At 46.7% G+C, this 22,751-nt stretch overlaps 1 protein-coding gene across 1 annotated transcript in view; it reads left to right on the top strand.

Moving 5' to 3' along the window:
* The first annotated feature begins 4,554 nt into the window (after positions 1 to 4,554).
* Positions 4,555 to 22,751, top strand: part of HSPH1 (heat shock protein family H (Hsp110) member 1) — a 61,253-nt gene continuing 43,056 nt past the window's right edge. Inside the window, exon 1 of the mRNA XM_068267034.1 lies at positions 4,555 to 4,810. Coding sequence (XP_068123135.1) covers positions 4,704 to 4,810 — 107 coding nt within the window. The 5' untranslated portion in view covers positions 4,555 to 4,703. The remainder of the gene's footprint in view (positions 4,811 to 22,751) is intronic.

The following is a 22,751-nucleotide window of genomic DNA, read 5'->3' as shown; positions in this document are numbered from 1 at the left end:
GCTAGGTGCTGACCCTGATGACAGAAACCTTAGTTTTGTCAGCATTTAGTTTAAAGGGGTGCTGTGGAGTGTTTTAAAAACAAAAAACTGACACTTATCTGGGGCTTTTATCGGCCCCCTGCGGCTCTAGCGCCGTCCTCCTACGATTCTCCGTTCCCCACCGTCAGCCTGGGTCTAATTATTCGCTTAACTAGATGAATATTGCGCACTCCTGCTCACATCTCTGGGAGCTTACTGCACAAGAGCAGTACGAGGTTTTCTTGTACTGCGCCTGCGCAGTAATCTCCTGGAGATGTGAGCGGGAGCGAGCATGTGCACAGCCACGCAGCCGCAGTTGTATTAGACGAATAATTACACCGGGACCGGCAGCGGGGAACGTAGGAGGACGCACGGGACATGACAGCTGCAGGGGGCCGATAGAAGCACCAGGTAAGTGTCAGTTTTTTGTTTTTAAAACCCTCCACAGAACCCCTGTAAAGGACTTACGAGCTGAAATTATAAAAAAAAAATAATTAAATACCTTTTTAAATTCTTTATGTATGGAGGACGCCATCAACGTCCTCCTAATCATTCCCCCTTTGTACCCGCTTCAATAGCCTCCCCCGGTCGGGTCCCGACCCCACCAAACGGGCCGGGTTAAAATTCCCCGCTCAATATGGCTGCCACAGATAGCCATGGCTGCGCAGTCCGCATAGACATGATTGCGGCTGCGCAGCTCTAGGGCCTCCTCCCGCCGCGTCATCAATCCATGACTGATAGATGATGCGGCGGGAGGAGGCCCTAGAGCTGCGCAGCCGCAATCGCGTCTATGTGGACTGTGCAGCCGCGGCCATCTGTGGCAGCCATATTGAGTGGGGAATTTAACCCGACCCGTTCGGTGGGGTCGGGTCACGACCGGGGGGGGGGGGGGGGGGGGGAGCTATTGAAGCGGGGGCAAGGCGGAATGAATGGGGGGACGTCGACGGCGTCCTCCATACATAAAGAATTAAAAAAGATATTTAACTTTTTTTTATAATTTCAGCTCGTAAGTCCTTTAAGCCAGTTTTCACTCATCTACTCCTGAAGATCAGCTAAGCATGTGCTTATTTTTGGAATGGGGCTTGTCATGTCAGGTTTGAATGACAAATATAGCTGGGTGTCGTCAGCATAGCAGTGCCAGTGGTATGCACTATTCAATTGTTTCACTAGATTAGACATTAGATTCATATACTTATCAACTCTAATGGAAATCTATTAAAACAATGGCATTTTCTTACAGTCAAAGTATTGATCAACCTATATACTGATTGATATGCTGAAACGATCCCAGCAGGACCCCAAAGTACTATGAAAAAATGCCACCATTACTGATTTTGACAGGACACTCTGGGCAGTTGCCAGGGCCCCAGAACCTGCAGAGGCCCCCAAGTCTCCTTCTTTTCAGTTGTGTCACTATGCAGGTGTGAGGTGCGCAGTGCACACCGGTTGACACCATCAGAGGGGTCTCTGCCCCATGATCCTCCAGTATGTTATGTTTGCGCACACATGCTATAGTGTAAGAAACAGGAGGCTGAAGAAAGGACAAAAACTACCCAATACTGCTACATGAGCAATATAAAATCCACCTAATACTGCTGTCTGAGGAATGTGGGTCAAAAAATCTGTGGCATAGCTATTGGGGATCCCAAGGTTACAACCACACTAGGCCCCCTGCACCTGAGGGACCCACATGGGGAGTTGGGGACCTCCTTCACAGTTATAGCTCTTTTTTTTGGTGCTCTAGTGGTTATCGGGTATATACAGTATAGTGGCTCTAGTCTCCATTTCTAATACTTAGTTCTCCAGAAAAAAAGTATATTTTCTTTTAGGAATGTGGTGTAAAAAGATTGGTGCTGGTAATAGCAATTCGCAAGGATCCCGGATATATCTTCAGCTTCCTTTCCTCAGTGCCGCTTAGGGCCCAAGCTCCATAGCTGCAACCAGCATCTCAGATCATGTGACCAGTCAGTATGTGCATGCGAGTCACATGATTAGAGGAGTCAGATAAAGCCTGGACACCATGCAGAGCTGAAGAGAAGAAGTTGAGTGGTGGCCAGGAGGCTGGACAGGTAAAAGAGGGAGGAATCTGGCTACCTATACACTTGCAAGCAAGCGGCCTACCTATACTGTGGGGGACATAAGGCTTCTTACACAGGGGGAATCTGGCTACCTATGCCGGGGTGTACCTTTCTACCTTTATTCTTTTACTGGGGGGCGGGGGAGAAGGCTTCTTATACTGGGGACTCTGGCTACTTATACTGGAGTGGGGGGGGGGTGCATAAAGCTTCTTATACTGTGGGGGGTGCCTTGCTACCGATACTGGGGGAGGGGCCTTAAGGATTCCTATACTGGCAGGGACGGATTTCTGGAAAGACCACAAGGGCCCTGGCCTTGGGCAGCTGCAGCCCAAGAGGGGCACCTGAACATGAAAGAGGGGTCACTACGTATGAAAGAGGAGGCTATAAATGGGGAGCAACACATGAAAAAAGGGAAGCCGATGCACAAGGGAGCTGTTCATGAATGAGAGGGTCTGCATATATGGATGATACACATGGAACAGTAGGCTGCACATGGAATGGGAGGGGAGCTGCTGTACATGGAAGTGGAGCCACAACATACTTGGCCTAGGGACACAAAGATTATAAATCCGACCTTGTATACAGGGGGAATCTGGCTGCCTATACTGGAGGGTACCTTGCTACCTATACAGGGGGAGGGCAGCCTCTTATACTGGGGAATCTGGCTACCTATGCTGGAGGGTACCTTTCTACTTATACTTGGGGGGGGGGGGGGGGAAGGCTTCTTATACTGGGATAATCTGGCTACCTACACTGTTCTTGCTACCTATACTGGGAGTGGGGGGCATAAGGCTTCTTATACTTGGGGAATCTGGCTACCTAGGCTGGAGGGAACCTTGCTACCTGTACTGGGGGGTCAGGGACATAAGGCTCCCTATGTATACTGGGGGTACCATGCTACCGGTACTGGGGGGGTCTGGCTACCTAATACTGGAGGCACATCTGTCTACTTATGCAGGGGAGTAGTTAAAGAGACTCTGAAGTCTCATAAAATTCACGTTTTTATTTTAATGAATCACTTTAACATCATTGCCCTACCTAAAATGCTGCATCCCCACGGCTGAACACTAACTAAACCCCCCAAACTCCCTGGGGCACACTGCGAGGAGCGCTTCTACACGTGTCTATCCTCCGCCCACCCCTCTCAGTCCTCTTTCACTGAGAGGGGCGGGGGAGAGGCGGAGATACGCGTGGATTGATGAGCAGGGAGGCAGAGCTGCAGCTGAAAGCTCTGCCTCCCGGGGCTGCAAATTCCACGACCAAGAAAGTTGTGGATTTTGCAGGGGGGGAGTTAGGGGGGATTTAGTTAGAGTTCAGCCGCGGCGTTGCAGCGTTTAGGTAGGGCAATGATGTTAAAGTGATTTTTAAAATAAAAACGTGAATTTTATGAGACTTCAGAGTCTCTTTAATGCTGGGGGCACATCTGGCTACCTGTGGAGCAGGGATGTACTGCGTACGGATGTATGTGTCACCGCTGAGTTGGGGCGCCGGGAGAGCCGAATGCCGGCTCTCCCTGCTACTGCAAAACTCCTTGGCGGGTGTTAAATACTTCTCCCCCTCAGAGTTCTCTCAACTGGGAGGGAGATGTAATTCGGGGTCCAGCAACCGCCGAAGCCCCAAATTACCCTTACATGCCCAGCGCAGAATTACATTGCTGCTATGACGGCACCTGGTTTCAGCACCAGGAACCACCCGCACCTGGGAGCACACCTGGCTATCGATATTGTGGTGGCACAATTGGGGCGCACTTTGGAATCTCTGTGATGCTGGAGAACCTTGTCCCGGGCTGGTGAGCCATATATACTGTATGAGTAGAGATTATAAACAATCATAGCTCCAAACTGTCCCTCTTTGGGAGCCCTGTTGTCCCTCTTTCCCCTTCATTTGTCCCTCTTTCAGGACTTCCTCCCTCTTTCTATGTAAATATATATATATTTCTCTACTAAAAAATGTCTTTGATTGACTTACTAATTTTAAAATGTTAATATGGAGGAAAATTAACCAGGTACCATAAAAGTGGTATGGTCATATGCTTATAGTATGCATGACTAGGTGTGTGACGGGGCGTGATCAGGGGTGTGGCAGGGGAGTCCTCATCTCAAAAAGTTGGGAGGTATGGACAATGGTGATCCATGTACAATTTGCTTCTTTAGAATACTTTCACTTTTCCACCATATAAGTCCATTAAGAAACATGCAAAATAGTTTTTCATTTTGGTTTAAAAACTCTCTCAGCTAAATTGGTGACCATTGCTTGCGGTCTGCCTGTCAGTGTCAGCACAGGAGACAGAGCTAATGCTATACAGCCTGAGGACACAGCGGACCACATTAGGCAACAGAGAGCCATCCTTATCCTAGTAACCACGGCGTTCTTGTTACCCTGGAGACCAACATCGTCACCTGCCCAAGACGCTCTCTCATTGGCTGCTGGCAGCGAGCACTCGAGAATAGTCCAGAACACGGAAGCGGAAGCAGCATGTGTAGCCGGCTAGCTGCATCTTCTGGAATCTTCCTCCGCATGATCTATATGAAGCGGAGCCGCCTCCTCCTCCTCCAGTCTGACTGATCAGTCTCTTGCACAGTGCCGTAGAGGCTCCGCTCGCACAGAATGTCTGTGGTCGGATTTCACCTGGGATTCCAGAACTGTCACGTCGGGATCGCCAGAGCCGGAGGCATCGAGACGGTGGCCAATGAGTTCAGCGACAGATGCACGCCGTGAGTATTCCGCTACAGCAGGGGAGGCATCAGCGCGGAGCATGCTATGATCGCTTCTACCAGCCATGTGCAGCACTGTGTCTGTGCCCTGATCTACCACCAGCCACGGGCAGCACTGGGTCTGGCTGTGCCCTGATCTACCACCAGCCATGTGCAGCACTGTGTCTGTCTGTGCCCTGATCTACCACCAGCCACGGGCAGCACTGGGTCTGGCTGTGCCCTGATCTACCACCAGCCACGGGCAGCACTGGGTCTGGCTGTGCCCTGATCTACCACCAGCCACGGGCAGCACTGGGTCTGGCTGTGCCCTGATCTACCACCAGCCACGGGCAGCACTGGGTCTGGCTGTGCCCTGATCTACCAACAGCCATGGGCAGCGCTGTGCCCTGATCTATATGGTCTCGCTGTTCAGAGGAAGCTCTTATTCTTTATCATAAATTACTGATGCTCTCCATCCTGACTGCCAAATGTGTTCCTTGTGTCAGACTGAGGACCTGTTTGACAGGATGTTCATTGATCCAATCTGTGGTTCCTGGTGGAGCCACAGATGGGGTCAATGTCCTTTAGACAATGAAACAATTGTGAAAGAGACTCTGAAGTCTCAAAAAAGTCTTTTTATTTAACAAACATGTTTAATATCTTAACCCTAACTAAACTGCCGCATTCCCGCTGCTGTAAACTATCTAAATCCCCCCCCCCCCCCAAACTCCCCGGGGAGCAATAGGGGCAGCATTTTTGTGAGAGGCAGAGCTATGAGCCGCAGCTCTGTCTCTCAGCGTGTCTGTCAGCCCGGATCGCCGCCCCTCTCAGCCTTCCTTCACTGAGATGGGCGGGGGAAAGGCGGAGATCCGCCGCTGACAGACGCGTGTGAGGCAAGGCTGCAGCTCATAGCTATGCCTCACACAGAAGCGCTTAGGGCAGCAAAATCCACCACCAAGAAAGTCGTGGATTTTGCAGGCGAGACGGAGGGCGGGTTAGGGGGGGATTTAGATTGTTTACAGCGGCGGGAATGTGGCAGTTTAGTTAGGGCTAAGATATTAAACATATTTGTTAAATAAAAAAACTTTTTTTTTTTTTTTGAGACTTCAGAGTCTCTTTAACCTTTTCGGGACCGGCCACCTACCCCCCCTTAAGGACCAGGCATTTTTGGCGGGAAGGGGGTGCGCGCGTTTGGGGGGGTCAGGCGGCCGGATCCCGTGTGTGGCTGCCGGGCATTGTGTCCCCCCTTGGTGGCCTGGGCCCCCCCTTCTGCCAGCAGCCTTCACTTACCTTCCAGGCTCCAGCGATGAGCCGCACGGGACCCTCTTCTCTGGCCGGCATCTCCGCTTCATCTGACGAGCAGTTCCGGGTCGCGGCTTGATGACGTCATCAAGCCGGGACCCGGCGCTGACGTCAGATGAAGCGGAGATGCCGGCCAGAGCGGAGGGGGGCGCCGATTGTCGCTGGAACGGCAGGGAGGTGAGTGGATCCTCTTCTTTCCCCCCCTGCCGCCGCAGCTGTCAAACAGATCACTACGATCCGACGGCGATCGTAGTGATCGTGTGATCAGCAGCCATACGCGATGGCTGCTGATCACTCGGGGGAGATGTCGGCTGTCATATGACAGCTTGATCTCCCCCTCCGGGTGCGCACGATCGCGTCGGGAGCGGAAATTTCGGGCCGGCGTAGATCCTACGCCGCATCAGGCTAGAACAGCCACAAGTGCGGCGTAGGATCTCATGCACATGGTCCCGAAAAGGTTAAGGTGCTCATACATCTAGTGATGGTCGGCAGATTTGACCACGAAACAGAGCCTTCTCGGATCAGAGTGATCTGGGCCCTAGTCTACTTAAAGAGACTCTGAAGCGAGAATAAATCTCGCTTCAGAGCTCATAGTTAGCAGGGGCATGTGTGCCCCTGCTAAACCGCTGCTATCGCGACGCTAAACGGGGGTCCCTTCACCCCCAAACCCACCCCCGCAAGACTTGGTCGTACACTTGGTCGTTCCTGGAGGCAGGGCTAACGGCTGCAGCCCTGCCTCCAGTCGTGTCTATCAGCGGCGCATCGCCGCCTCTACCCCGCCCCTCTCAGTGAAGGAAGACTGAGAGGGGCGGGGAGAGGCGAAGATACACGCTGACAGAAGCGCGTGGGGCAGGGCTGCGGCGGTTAGCCCTGCCCCAACCAGGAAGCGCTCCCCCGCTGCACCGAGGGGATTTGGGGGTGAAGGGACCCCCGTTTAGGGGCGCGATAGTGGCGGTTTAGCAGGGGCACACATGCCCCTGCTATCTATGAGGTCTGAAGCGAGATTTATTCTCGCTTCAACAACAACAACAACAAATAACATTTGTAAAGCGCTTTTCTCCCGTGGGACTCAAAGTGCATAAGCATGGCTCCGACCATCGTGATACAGAGGAAGAGTTTTATAAATCTGGAAATGCCAGGCTAAACAGGTGGCTTTTCAGTCTGGATTTGAATAGCTCCAGGGATGGTGCTGTCTTTACTGGGTGTGGTAGGGAGTTCCAAAGAGTAGGGGCAGCATGACAGAAGGCTCTGTCTCCAGATTTTTTGAGGTGCACTCTGGGAGTGACCAAGTTTATAGAACTTGATGATCTGAGGTTGAGAGGTGTGGTGCAGATTCAGCAAGTCCTTCATGTATCCAGGGCCCAGATTGTGCAGGGATTTGAATGTCAGCAGTCCAATCTTGAAGAGTATTCAAGACTTCAAGGCTTCAGACTCTCTTTAAGGGGATCCAGCAGGAAATGGGGAACAGTTCTCCAAATCACAGTACCCTCTTACAGCAAAAAGTGTTGTGCTTTGCCAAATAGTTTAGACATTGTTCTGTATGCCGGTAGTCACGTGGGACTTGAATGCAGAGGCACGGCAGACGTTAGATGGAAGGTCTGATGGGTAAAGTATAAAGGCACAGGCATCGGGGGGCACATCAAACATTTTGGAGGGATAGCGGCCAGAGGTTTTGTTGCATTTGTCTTTCACAATTATCCCATACAGTTACTGCTATGCACCCGATTGACCACATTGTGCTGGATTTCCCAGCATGGCTGATCGATACATTTGACCCATATTGGCCTGGAATAAGTCAAATCCTAGATTTGGACATACTTGTGGCGGCACAGATTTGCATTCGATTCCGTAATAATTATCGGAGAGGATGGTTGGTTGGCCGCCAAACTGCTAGGTGTATGGCCACCTTTAGTGAATGTTTTGGCAATCAATCTGATGTAAGTTTGAGCATACATCGTTTTCTGCTTTTGTTAAACCCAGAAGCTGACTGCAGAGGAATTTTCAGGGACTTAATAGGGTGCCATACCTAATAATATTTGCATTATTGTGTATGGATGGTCTAGGCCTCCTAGGCACTGAGAATTGGGACAAGAGACTTGTCCTCCTGATAACTAATTTTGAAGTTATCCAGACTACTCTGACCAATCCCCAAGTCTCCTACCTGCCTAGGTTTACTTGGTAGTGGATACAAGTATATTAATCCAATGCTGTATCATAAAAGTGAAATGTTCACTAAAATTACTGTTCTTGTTCCTCACTCAGTGAAGGTTTTCTTCTTCTTCTTCTTCTTCCTAGTCCAGGGAGCTAAATACTGTGATAGAAAAGGACAATATTGTCACTGTGGCTCTGCTTATCCCCCCTGCTAAACCCTATCTCAGTCCCTCTTTCTTTCTGCATGCAGAGATTCACTAACTGAGCCTTTCTCTGTACTTTGAAGAGTAGCGTAGACTTCATGACTCATCGCAAAGTGGGGGGGGGTTAAAGTCTTATACACACATATATGATATGAAGTATACTGCCTAGCGGGGATCAGGACTCTGCCCCTCAGGTGACATTGCAAGGCCGATGAACAGAGGCGCCAGAAGGATAAAAGTACATAAAATTTAAAAAAAAATTGCTGGGAGGAAGTGGTGGGCTCGCCTCCGTTAAAGCAGACACCAAAGACTGTAAATGTATAGATATACACATTTATTGAAAATACCCCAAAGATGCAACGCGTTTCGCGGGCACAGCCCACTTCTTCAGGCAATAAGCAGGGGATAAACAACAGCAATTCAGTAATAGCAAGCAGAGCACCTCTGTAGAGGTGCTCTGCTTGCTATTACTGAATTGCTGTTGTTTATCCCCTGCTTATTGCCTGAAGAAGTGGGCTGTGCCCGCGAAACGCGTTGCATCTTTGGGGTATTTTCAATAAATGTGTATATCTATACATTTACAGTCCTTGGTGTCTGCTTTAACGGAGGCGAGTCCACCACTTCCTCCCAGCAATTTTTTAAAAATTTTATGTACTTTTATCCTTCTGGCGCCTCTGTTCACCTACCAATATATTTGAGGCCACCCCAGGTGGAGGGGTGATCTACCCCCTTTCTTCCTATCTACAGAGAGCGACTTCTTAATCCTGAGTGAGGACAGGTCTAATCTCCTCACCTGCCTAATGAGTGGTTACCTAGGTGGTAACCCGTGTTTGTGAGTATTACCATCTCACTGTTTCATTTATCCAATCAATTTTGACATACTACACCATATTGGGCTCTCGCTTTCTCTTCAACTTCAATTGCAAGGCCGAGGCTGTACAGACTTGTCACTAGCCTGCAGTGTAGCAGCTATGTGGGGGAGCAAAAGGCCCTCTGAGTTGGTAAGAGTGGGGAGCACAATGCTCTCGACCAGCGATCGGCCAAATCAGTCTGCTGGCTTGGGCATTGAGAGGTGGTTGTACACGGCTAATTTTTGGCAGAGGCGATCGTTATCGGCTGCGTTGACCAAGTTTCAGCTAGCATGTGTACAAGGTTTAAAGGGATACTGTAGGGGGGTCGGGGGAAAATGAGCTGAACTTACCCGGGGCTTCTAATGGTCCCCCGCAGACATCCTGTGTTGGCGCAGCCACTCCCCGATGCTCCGGCCCCTCCTCCGGTTCACTTCTGGAATTTCTGACTTTAAAGTCAGAAAACCACTCCGCCTGCGTTGCCGTGTCCTTGCTCCCGCTGATGTCATCAAGAGCGCACAGCGCAGGCCCAGTATGGTCTGTGCCTGCGCAGTACGCTCCTAGTGACATCAGGGGAAGCGAGGACACGGCAACGCAGGTGCAGTGGTTTTCTGACTTTAAAGTCAGAAATTCCAGAAGTGAACTGGAGGCGGGGCCAGAGCATCGGTGAGTGGCTGCGCCAACACAGGATGTCTGCGGGGGACCATTAGAAGCCCCGGGTAAGTTCAGCTCATTTTCCCCCGACCCCCCCCCCCCCCCCCCCCTACAGTATCCCTTTAAGGAACAGGCATATAACTTTTAGGCTGGTTTCACGGTGGGACGTTACAGGCGCACAATAGAGCAGCCTGTAACGCACAGCAATGAAAAATCAATGGGCTGTTCACAGTGCCCATGTTGCGTTACGCTGCGTTACATTGTAACGCAGCACGTCTACATCACGTACTGCATGCAGTACTTTACACGCGGCTAATCCGCGTTAGACGGCTTGAACATGCTCAGTAGGTTTTTTTTTTTTCATTTTATGGACGGGGAGAGGCCGCTACGTAGCCAGGCACATGGCTACTTATTATTCACTGCACTTGCAGTGTTTACATCCTGGAGCGGCCGCGGATTGGCTGGCGGGACCACGTGATGCGGAGAGCTCCGCTCACGTGGTCTCCGCAGTGCCTCCGACAGAGCAGGCGCACCAAGAGCTGCTTGTAACGCGGCTCTTGGTAGCGTCCTGCTCCAACAACCCCAGGCGTTGCGTTAGGGGCACGTTATGCGACCTTAACGTCCCCTCTAACGCAACGTCCTGGTGTGAAAGAGGCCTCAGCAAACATTCCTCCTTAGGGATGTAGTAGTGAATTTGTGTATTGGATGCGCCAAAGCATCCCATTAATTATGCTGTAGGCAGCCGATAATTTGGTGAGTGCAGCAGCCTCTGATCACCAGCTAGCAATTTGGTGGATCAACTCAACCAAGGGATAACTGATATCCTCGTGCTTGCTCCTCCTACCGTGTGACGTCATGTTTGCACTGGTCCGTTGGCCCTCTGCACCCCCCCTGCCCCATTGTTTTCCGCCTGTAGGCTAACTAAGCGTCTGCACTGCCCAGCCATGCCGCCCCAGGGACATTTTGCGGCTTCAGTCTAGCTTGTGTACATTGTCATTACTGTCAGTTGTGTTACAGACTCTGTCTATAGGCATGAATTTTCCTATGAGAGTAAAATATACTTGCCTTTACAATATTGCATTTCAAAAAGCAATGCTTGTGTATTGGTTTAGGTTACCAGATATTATTCTATTGGGAGCTATTTGTGCGCCCAAGAGAAGCTGAGTGGGCCTCCAAAGATGGGCAGAACAGATGCTTGTTTATATGATGCATTGAAATGTACAGCATTAAAGGACAACTGAAGTGAAAGGTATATGGAGGCTGCCATATGTATTTCCTTGTAAACAATACCAGTTGCCTGGCAGCCCTGTTGATCCTCTGCCTCTAATACTGTCATCCATAGACCCTGAACAAGCATGCAGCAGATCAGGTGTTTTTGACATTGTCAGATCTGACATCAGCAGCATGCTTGTTTCTAGTGTGATTCAGACACTACTGCAGCCAAATAGATCATCAGGACAGCCAGGCAACTGGTATTGCTTAAAAGGAAATAAAAATGTCAGCATCCATATCCTTCCATATACTTTTCACTTCAGTCGTCCTTAAAGAGACTCTGTAACAAATTTTTCAGCCTTAGTTCTTCTATCCTATAAGTTCCTATGCCTGTTCTAATCTGTTCTGGCTTACTGCAGTCTTTCCTAACTGCACTGTCTCTGTAATAAATCAATGTATCTTTCCTCTGTCCTGTTTGTCGGGCTAAAGCTTGATTGTGTGGAATGTGCAGGGCTGCTTGTGATTGGTAGAAGCGATACACACCCTCTGCAGGCCCCCTGCATACTATGAATGACTCACACACTATGCTTAGCTGAGCCTATTAGAAGCTGGTTAGTTTGTTTGTAAACACTGCCTAAAACTGTTAATTACAAGCCAGGATTGCAGCAGAGAGTGGCAGAAACAGCACAGAGGGGCACAGGAGAAAATAATGAATAGAATGGTATGCTTTTTATTGTAAGAATATTAGAGTACAGATTCTCTTTAATATGCAGCAATATTAAAAAAACAACACATGGTTACATGTACAAAAAGTTGGCACATGTTGTAAAAGTAGTTCACAAAAGCAAAGGCCATTCAGGCTTCTCCAGATCTGTGCTGTTAGTCTGTTGTTATTACATAAGATGTTTACAAGTATTGCCAATGTACATCACTCTTCTTTACCACTGGGGAATCACCTGACTGTTACAGCAAGTACCAGGTGGCTGTTCCTTTGGTGACCTGCTTTCCTGTACATAATAGTTTGACAACCTGTGATAGGTGTAAACGGTGTCTAATTATCATCCAGGGCTGATCACCTTGTGTATAGGTGTTACACTCTGCACTGTATAGCCTTTTCTGTGTGTCGCATTGGTTATTCATCATCTTACTGGGCAACAGGCATTGCCGCATCTTGCTGGCTGTATTCCTCCTCTCTGCTGAATGTTCCCTCACAGGCCTCGACTCTGTTGCATTATTCACCCTGTCCGTAAAATGGCAAATTGCCATCTAGCACAGCAGCATATAAATAGCTCTCCGGTGCAGAGTTCTATAAAGGAGTACAGTCCCTTCGGCAACAATGTGATGACACGAAGTAGCTAGAATGTTCCAGGTTCTCCTTCCACTAATTACCTTTTTCAGCTGACAATTAGTCCTTTAGAACTGGTGGATGGTTCCATGTACTGAAGGATTATAATTTACACTCTCTGGTTGTTATATGTATAGTACTAGGAAGATGGACATTGTTTTCCCAGAACGTCATTTCGGACAGCACCCCTGGATGAGACTTGTCTCCCTCCCCACTGTGGACAGGAAACTGTTAAAAGAAGAATTTGCATAAGCAATAGGCAGCCACATATAAGATACTACACCTGCCACAGTACCTCAGTTTAGTTTCCTGTCCCGGACGGGATGCATGGGAGAGGTCTCCAGGAGTGCCATCCATGTCAGGCGGCAGGGGCAGCGTTTTCCAGGGCTCCAAGCAGCACTGTTCAGTGAACAGTCGGAGCCCTGCAGCGTGGAGGAGGCTTCTCCATTGGAGGCAGCAACTTTATGCGCGCAGGTGCGTGCATTGGAGAGTGTTCACTTCCGGTTGAACCGGAGGTAGTCACGCGCTGGCGTCCCGCGTGATCTGAAGTCTGAGCCGGGCGGCAGGGGCCGCGGCGGTGATTAGGAATCGGCATACAGCTGATTCCTTAAGGTAAGAAGCTGATTAAGCATATGTTTAGACGGCGGGGGCCGCATGCATAATTGGATCAGCTGCATCAAATCAGCAGCACAGGTATAAGTTTGTAGAGTCCATGATGCACTCTGGTTTGTGGCTGGGATCATGGAGGACGCCTCTGGGTCAGCTCCTGCACAATCTGCTGAATCTGCCCAGGATCCCTCTCTGGCAAGTAGATGTGATTATGTTTCTTCTGCTTGGCTGGATGTATGTTATGTATAGAGGGATTTGTCTAATGGCTGGCTATCGTTTATTATGTTTTATACCCCAAAAGACATAAGACTGAGAAGGTTGAAAAGTCTGAAAAATCTTCTACTCAGTCCAGTCAGCATGGATTGGCAACTCTGAATGGAAATTGTGCCAGTATTGTACAGAGAAGGTCCACAGCAATAGGAAATTAAAGATTCTGCTATTGCTTCTACCGCCTCAGCTGCTTCAGATGGGCCTGGGACTAGTACTGCTATGGCTTATCTACCTGTTATAGCTAATCCATCATCTCCTATGTTGTCTGCACCTCTAACTATGCCTCCTGCTTCCAAGAGACATAGGCCTCTATTTATTGAGCATTCCTGCATGCGGTAATGCTCAAAACAGCTGACTTTACCCACCATTTAGTAAAGTGTGCATTCATAAAACCTGTGTCCGCATGAAAATTTATAATTCCTGAGCAGGTGCGGGAAATTACCGCCTTGTGCGGAGATTATCACAACACAGGTCACTGAAGGCTAATTCATAAAAAATAAAGCAGGCAAATGTGAGCAGAGAAACCCTGGCTGTTTAGAGAAGGCGATAAGCCAGCCATAACAGGCAAGCTAATGGAGAGACAGACCTCCCAGGCAGCTGCAGTGAGAGCAGAACAAACTGCATCCCAGAATACCCAGGCTGTGTTTTTAACCCCTTGGGTACCTGTTTTCAGATAAATTTCACATCAGAAAGCCTGCATGTGTAACATTCTTGAAGTTCTTCTAAGCTGCAGCAATTAAATAGATTGTTTAAAAGAACTAGACAGATTCAGGGCAAGGAGAGGCAATTTAAACAAAAATGCACATGTAAAGGAATGCTGGGGCTGCCTCCTTTATAGTAACTCTCTCTGCACAGAGAAAATGTATCAAACTAGGAGGAAGATTTGAGTAAAACTGACTAAGGGCCTTTTTTTCATTACTCTGCGAGTTACGATTTGATTCTGATCACGAGGTACGTTAAACTAATGGAAACTGCAGCAGCAATTTCCATTAGTGCAATCTGATTGCGATGCGATTTGGACAAAGCACAATCGTCATCCTCCTGCATTGTATGCAATTGAGCTGTACTATAAGTATAGTAGCGCAATCGCATAATGGAAATTGAAGTGCGATTGGGATTGCAAATGCGGTTGCGATTTCATAGTAGAAAAGAGCCCTAACCGCAATGTTTTTTTCCTGAATTAATGAAAGACTTACTAATAGGTATTAAGTCTGAGCAGAAATCTTTGACACCTTTGGATCAAATGTATGAGAGTTTGGCGGATCCTCATTCTCGGCTTATTCCAGTCCATTCTACTCTTAAGATTAGTATTAAGGAGTGGGATAATCTAGGAAAAGTTTTTTTTTTTTTTTGGCCCAGATCATTATCTAAATGTTGTTTTTCTCCTGAAGATCAGGGTTTTGGGGAACCCCGCCTAAATTAGATCCATATTTTTCAAGGGTATCAAACAAAACTGACCTACTTTTTTGAGGATTTCTGGGAAATTTTGAATGATTTCCCTAAAGTTTGGAATGCTTCCAATTATCTAGTGGACGCTTCAGATGATACGGTTAAACTTATGGCCAGAACTACGGCATTAGTTAATTCAGCCAGATGAGGTGTATGGGTAAAAACTTGGAATGATGACAATTCTTCAAAATCAAGTTATGTGGTGTACCTTGTGAAGGGGGTCTGCTGTTTGAGTCAGTTAGACAACCCTCTAGACAGAACGGCAGACACACATTAAAAGTATTCCTGTTAAAGGAATTCTATCGATTCACATATTTTCAATTGACACAGGAATTGTTTGGGAAGTGTTGCTAAGTACTGGTGTATACATTTTAGTAGCAACCTCTTTGTTTACTGTTATCAAAATGCTTTCAAACTTTACTGACAAAACTGACTCTGAGCCATGAGGAGAGGGGAAATTCCCCTCACACTTGATCAGATAACTCTGTGTAACTGTGTGTGACAGAGAGAACAGCTGCAGCTTCTGTGTCCTGTTTCGGACTGAAGTGTCTGTGGAGAGCAGAGGAAATGTAACTAATTGTTACAGCTTTTCATACTGTTTTTTGCTTTCAGAGTTTGTTTGATATTTGCTTTCTGTAGTCCGATATGCAACTCTGGCTGTGCATTGAAGTAGACACCCCTTCTGCAATTGATTTGTCCCAATATAGCTAATCCTACCCTCAGTAAATTACAGCTTTTGCCTCTGATATTTAACATGAAAGGTAGGAAAATGTTTACACAGCAACTTAGACATTATTTGTACATTGTCATTTTAGAACACTTGGGTATCGATAGTATTCCTTTAAGAAAGGACCTTTTCAAAGTAAACGGTCCTTTCGTCCCTCCTTCTAAGAATAAGTCAGATCCCTAGTCCTCTAAGGGCAGGAGATGGGCTCTCTACAAGTCACAGAAGCCTAAGGGCCTGTTCAGACTGCACACGTTTCCAGCTGCGTTTTGGAAACGCGTGCAGAAGGCCAACACGCACGACATCAGACAGTGCATAGAGTGCACTGTCTGATGTTCACACTGCATGCGTTCCGGACCTGTGCGGTCCGGGAACGCATGCTGCACGCAGATTTAGCAAAAACGCACGGCTGTCCCATTCACTTTTCAGTGATGGGCTCAGCCACGCAACGCATGCAAACGCGGATGGCGTGCGTTCGTACGCGTTGCGTTCCGCATGCGTGGCCGTCCGCGTTTGTAATGTGAACCGGCCCTAAGTCCAACTTCACTTTTACCAAGAAGTCAGATAAGCAATGACGCTAGTATTCCAGTGAGATGGAGAATTGCAAATTTCAAAACATGGCAACTACAGTGCACAAAATATTGGTTATTTAGGCTTCTTTCACAGTGGGACGTTACAGGCGCAGGTTAGAGCAGCTTGTAACGCAGCCCAGCTCACAGTAATGAAAAATCAATGGGCTGTTCACAGTGCCCACGTTGTGTACACTCTAACGCTGGACGTTTAAAGAAAGTGCATCATGCTGTGCGTTATACACGGTTTTAGCCGCATTAGACTGTTTGCATATGCTCAATAATGTGTGTTTTTTGTTTTTTCTTGCAGGAGAGGAGGGGAGAGTCCGCTGTTGTGGCCAGCCACATGACTAATTAATATGCACTGCAGTGTTAACTTCCTGGAGCGGCCGCTTATTAACTGGCAGGACCACGTGATGCGGAGTTTTCCGATCACGTGCTCTCCACAGTCTTTTGCCGCATGCGACGTTTTCGTCCGATAGTAAGCGTCAAAAAGTACGCATCACAGACCCATCAGGAGACGCATAACGTGGCTCTAAATAGCATCCAACTTCAAAGCTCACATGCGTTGCGTTGGGGGCACGTTATGTGACCTTAGCGTCGCATCTAACGCAACGTCTTAGTGGGAAAGAGCCTTTAAGGTGTTTTTTGTTGGAGGGATACAGAATAGAGTTCAGCCAGCCTCCTTTAAGAGCTTTTGCATTACTCCCCGTTTGCAGGACCAAATAAAGTTTTCAGCCCTACAATCGAAAGTCCTTTCCCTGTTTAGAAAAAAAAAGGGTAATTCGAGAAGTACCGAAATGTCAGAGGACAGGGATTCTATTGCCCTGTGTTTTGTCTAGTAAAGGAGCTACAGGGAAATTATCAGTTCATACTAAATTTAAAGAGTCTAAACCAGAAGGTAAAATACAGAAAATTCAGGATGGATTTGATCGATCTATTCATCTCTTACAGAAGGACGATTTCCTAGCCTTTCTAGACTGAAAAGATGCGTATCTTCAATTACCGATACATCTGACTTCTCAATAATGCTTAAGGTTTGCCATCCAAATGGAGGAAGAGGTAAGAATGTATCAGTTTAATGCTTGGCCCTTCGGATTATCCTCAGCTCCAGGGTTGTTTATGAAGGTAATGTCTGGGGTTCTAGCTACACTTAGACAGAGAAAGGTTAACATTTTGGGTTACCTTGATTTTCTGTTTTGGGGGACATCTCCCAATTCGGTAAGAGATCAGATTGTTACGACAATAGTCTTACTACAAGATCTAGGTTGGATCATTAATTGAGAGAAATCTTCCTTAATTAAATCCTACACAGATTATACATTTGTTTGGGCTATTTCATTAGCATATCAGACACGGGGAGCAATTCAATTCTATCATGGCTCATTCCACAAGAGGAATTTCGACTTCTTGGGCAGAGAGGGCAGGGGCCTCTATAGATCAGATTTGCAGAGCTGCGACCTGGTAAAGTCACAATAAGTTTGTAAAGCACTATCGCCTTAATGTATCTGTCTCTGCAGGTTATCCTTCAGAAGGAAAGTTTTGCAAGCTGTGGTCCCACCCTAAGGTTTTAACTCTTGTATATCGTCTCATCCAGGGGTGCTGTCCGAAATGACGTTCTGGGAAAGACCACTTTACTTACGGTAAAGTCTTTTCCAGTAGTCATGAGGACAGCACCCCTGCAACCCGCCCTTATTTGGGTAGGAAAGAGAAATAAGTTTGTGTAAGCATCATTAAATGTCCGTGTCATCATTTTATTAACTGAGGTACTGTGGCAGGTGTAGTATCTTATATGTGGCTGCCTATTGCTTATGCAAATTCTTCTTTTAACAGTTTCCTGTCCACAGTGGGGAGGGAGACAAGTCTCATCCAGGGGTGCTGTCCTCATGACTACTGGAAAAGACTTTACCGTAAGTAAAGTGGTCTTTCATGCAGCCTGTGAAATGCATGTTTTGTGTTTTGGATAGTAAAGTCCTAGCTCAGTCTCCTTTTAAAACAAATCTGTAGCGAAAATAAAGTTACGAGAATGCATTGTATGCATAGTACAGATGACAAATAAAACATTAGTAGCAAAGAAAAAGTCTCATGTTTTCCAGTACAGAAAAAGCGATTAACAGGTGATTCCCGCTAATCTCTAAAGTGCTAGCACTTTTTAAAGCGCTAGTGCTATATTACCATAAGCCCCGATTCTGGAGTGATGAGCTCTAGTGTTTTGCGCTTTTAGATGTGAACGGGGCCTTAAAACACTTGAGTTATCTAGTGAAAAGAGCTTCACTGAGCTATTAAACCAACTTGGTCAACTCAGTCCTGTTTTCTGAAGCACTGAAACAGTGAGACAGCTTGAGATAAGGTTTTACTGCAGGAAAGTTCAAATGTCATTAGCTCTGCTCTGTTTTACAGCTCAAAAATACAGTGTGGTTTCTAAACTGCACATATGACAGAATGGTACAGTGTGATAAATACAGCTATATAACTGAAAATAAATCGCTTCATGTCACTGGCGACTATGGTCGTTTGAAACAGCTCATTAACGATCGTTCCGCCGATAATCGGGGGAAAAAACTTTACCCACCGATCATTAATACGAACGTCAAAAGAACGACATCAGGAAGATGAAGATATCCAACCTGACGGATCGGATCTAGCGACAATTGTTGGAAAACTATAGTGTGTACAGTTATCTGCCGAGAACGACCGTTACAAGGGCCAATGCGCCTGCGTTGGATTCTGCCCAGGTTCTGTACTTCCTGTGTAGAGAGACCCGTAAAGATTGTTACATTACACATTTCAAATAAACTTTTGTTTTCAAGGTAGCTATCATATATTTGTACCTATTGTAACTCCATGTTAGTGTTTTTTTTTTTTTTTTAGTTTTATATAAATGTGTACGCAACATTTCCCTCTGATCATTCTTTTCTGTGAGAACAATCATTATAATGTGTATGAGGATCGCTGCATCCCATCGTTGCATTCCAATCTTTCCAATATTGTTCGTCTGGTAACTATCGTTCCTTGCAAACGATAGTTATCGCAAGTGTGTACGTCGCATTAGGCTCAGTTCTTACTCACGACTGGTCTGTTTGGCATGGAGCGGTTCAGTCTCTGCTCAGCTTTCTTGTTGTTTTCACATCCAGGCTGGATGTGTTTGCACCATAGGTGGCTATGGGTGGGCAACGCATCTGCTCGTCAGGAGCCTGCATTCTGTTTGGCGGAATACGCTAAATTGATTTTTTTATTTTGTTTTGCAAACCTAAATAAATGCCATCAAGCTGCCGTAATTGCAACAGAACCTCAAAATAAGGTCTTGAAAGGATGTTGGCTTATTTATGACAAATAGAAAAGCCCCTTTGTTTACTCATTCCTCACATTACTGAGACCCGGGCTGGCACAGAGGCATCATACATTCTGAGTTCAAAAGTTAATTTATGAACAGAATGGATGCAATATGTGTCTAGGCTGAAAAATAATTATGGCATTAAATACCATGACCAGTATAAGAAATTGCTATCTTCTACAATTTTGAACCAATGTATACATTTTGTTTCTGCTATTAGCCTTTCTGCTATTAGTCTTTGTTTGTGTACTTGTGTACGTTCATATGTTTACGCAGAGTTTGTGCAGTTTCTCACACAAAAATTCCTTTAGGGCATTTTGCACACATCAGTAGTTATTATTATTATTATTATTATTATTATTCTGCGCCAACATATTCCGTGGCGCTGTACAATGTAAGAAAACAAACAAGGGATACATAATGATACAGACAATGATATATATCAAATATGAACACTGATACAAAATACAGCACTGCTGATTACAATTTGATTTAACATGATGACTAAAATGTATAAATGTCTAACAGTGTGCAAGCAAATAAATTAATAACATTCCATGACACAAAAGCCCTGCCCTTGCGAGCTTACAATCTAAAGGAATGGGGTGGAAACGAGGTGGGATAGTGCATGACATCTTTATATACAGTATATGGCGATGGGAACAAAAGTTCACAAATATTTAAATATTTTCTGGGTTGAAGAATACCTATTTAACTTAATCCGTTACTTTATAGAAATGTTCTGATGATGAAAATGCATATAGTTTAGAAACATGATAAACCTTTCTTCCCTCCCTTTCCACGCAAGTTATGCAATCCCCTCATGCCTTATCCCTCTGCAGGGTTTGGACTCATCCACACGTCTGGCGGTTCTCTCAGCAGCTACCTCTCTCAATCTTTTCACTCCAAGGCCCTGATTAGGAAGAGTTTTCCCTGGAGCTCTCTCACTGGAGATGGCTTTGCTTCTTATGAATAAAATATCTTTACCTAGCAGCAGGCAAAAAAAACCTCCAAGATAAGATGTCCCAAATTTAAATTTGATATAACTTTCTTAATTTTTAGTATATTTTCTCATCTTATGTGTAAAACACTTGTTTAAAGGGACACTGTAGGGGGTCAGGGGAAAATGAGTTGAAGTTACCCGGGGGTTCTAATGGTCCCCCGCAGACATCCTGTGCGCGCGCAGCCACTCCCCGATGCTCTGGCCCCGCCTCCGGTTCACTTCTGGAATTTCTGATTTTAAAGTCTGAAAACCACTGCATCTGCGTTGCTGTGTCCTCACTCCAGCTGATTGCACCAGGAACGTACTGCACAGGCCCAGTATGGTCTGCGCTGTGCGCTCCTGGTGACATCAGGGGAAGCGAGGACACGGCAACGCAGGCGCAGTGGTTTCAGCTTTTAAAGTCTGAAATTCCAGAAGTGAACCAGAGGCGGGGCCAGAGCATCAGTGAGAGGCTGCGTGGGCACAGGATGTTTGCGGGGGACCATTAGAAGCCCCAGGTAACTTCAACTCATTTCCCCCCCCCCCCCCCCCCCCCTTACAGTATCCCTTTAACAGCAGACAAGTGCAAACAATTTTTAATATAACAAGTGTATTTCCCAGAACGTCATTGGACAGCACCCCTGGATGAGACTTGTCTCCCTCCCAATCGTGGACAGGAACTGCAAAAGAAAGATTTGCATAACAAATAGGCAGCCATATATAAGCTACTAGCTTACCCTCAGTACTTCAGTTCAGTTTCCTGTCCCGGACGGAATGCAGAGGAGAGGTCTCCAGAGTGCTATCCTTGACAGGTGTTCAGGGGCAACGTCTTTTCAGGGCTCCAGTTAGGCTGATTCAGGTGACAGTGGGAGCCCTGCAGCGTGGAGGAGGCTTCTCCGTACAAGGCAGCGGAGATATAGCGCAGGCGCGCTTGGGAGACAAGGTACTTCCGGGTCTACCCGGAAGTCGTCACGCGCAGCGTCCAGTGTGACTCAGATCAGGCGGCAGGCGGCCGCGGCGGTCATTGCGGATCAGCATCAGCTGATCCGCTAAGGTAACGGTTTACATGCGGCAGGTGCCTCAGAAGGGGGATAATTATGCTAATAAGCTTAAGCAATTAAGCGGCAGGTGCCGCGACTGGCTAACCTTTGAAAGGCTTATGCAAATGAGAAACATGCTAATGAACTGAGTATTCAGGTGGCTGTTTGCATTTCTTTGTATCATGTGATGATTATTTAAATCTGTTTCCTGACTCACTCTGGTTGTCTAAAGTGAGCATGGAGGACGCTACTGGGTCAGCTCCTGCGCAGTCTGCCAGGCCAGCCCAAGATACCTCTCTGGCAAGTACTTATGTACAAATTATACAGTGTGTATATATATATGTGTATTTTAATATATACTAGAGAGGGTACTAATGGTTGGCTTGTTATTGTGTTTTTTAGCCAGAAAAACATGAAAAGCCTGGAAAACAGGACAAATCTGACAAATCTTCCACACAGTCTAGTGGATCTAGTAAATCTGTGAAGAAATGTGCCATTTGCTCCTCTCGCTTGTCATCCTCTACCTCAAAAAAGCTGTGCCAGGATTGTACAAACAAACTGGTTAAGGATGAATCACCAGTAATCTTTAAGGATCTGATGGGATGGATGCGGTCAGAAATGTCTTCAGCCATCAAGGAAATTAAAGATTCTGCCATTTCTTCTCAGACTGTAGCTCCCAGTCCTGCTGAAATGCCTGGTCCTAGCAATGAGGTTCCTGTTAACCTTAATGTCAGTGGTTTATCTCCAATTCCTTTATCTCGTGCTCCTGTACAGGCTAGGAGAAGCAGAGACAGTGAGGTAGAAGGTTCTCAATTTTCTGAGGGAGAAATTTCTGCATTAGATGAAATATCCGAGGGGGAGGAGATGGATAAGACTGAAAAACCACAAAAGTTTGCTTTTTCTACAGAATTAATGAAGGATCTTTTTGACATCCATGCATGAAACAATGGGTATTAAATCAGAGCGAAAACCCTTGTCACCCCTTGACCAAATGTATGAGGGTTTGGCGGACCCCCAATCCAGGTTCATCCCGGTCCATTCTACTCTTAAAACTTTGATCAAGAAAGAGTGGCAAAATCCTGAGAAAAGGGCCTTTTGGCCAAAATCTTTATCTAAGCGTTATCCTTTTTCTCCTGATGACCAGGCTTATTGGGGCCCTCCGCCAAAACTAGATCCGTCCTTTTCCAGGGTTTCAAGAAAATCAGACCTTATGTTTGAGGATTTCGGAAACCTTAAAGACCCAATAGACAAGAAAATGGATAATGTTTTG

This window comes from Hyperolius riggenbachi, chromosome 2 (genome assembly GCF_040937935.1).
Source record: "Hyperolius riggenbachi isolate aHypRig1 chromosome 2, aHypRig1.pri, whole genome shotgun sequence".
NCBI lineage: Eukaryota > Metazoa > Chordata > Amphibia > Anura > Hyperoliidae > Hyperolius > Hyperolius riggenbachi.
Note: the sequence above shows the minus strand (reverse complement) of the source record. Positions and strands in the feature narration are given on the sequence as shown.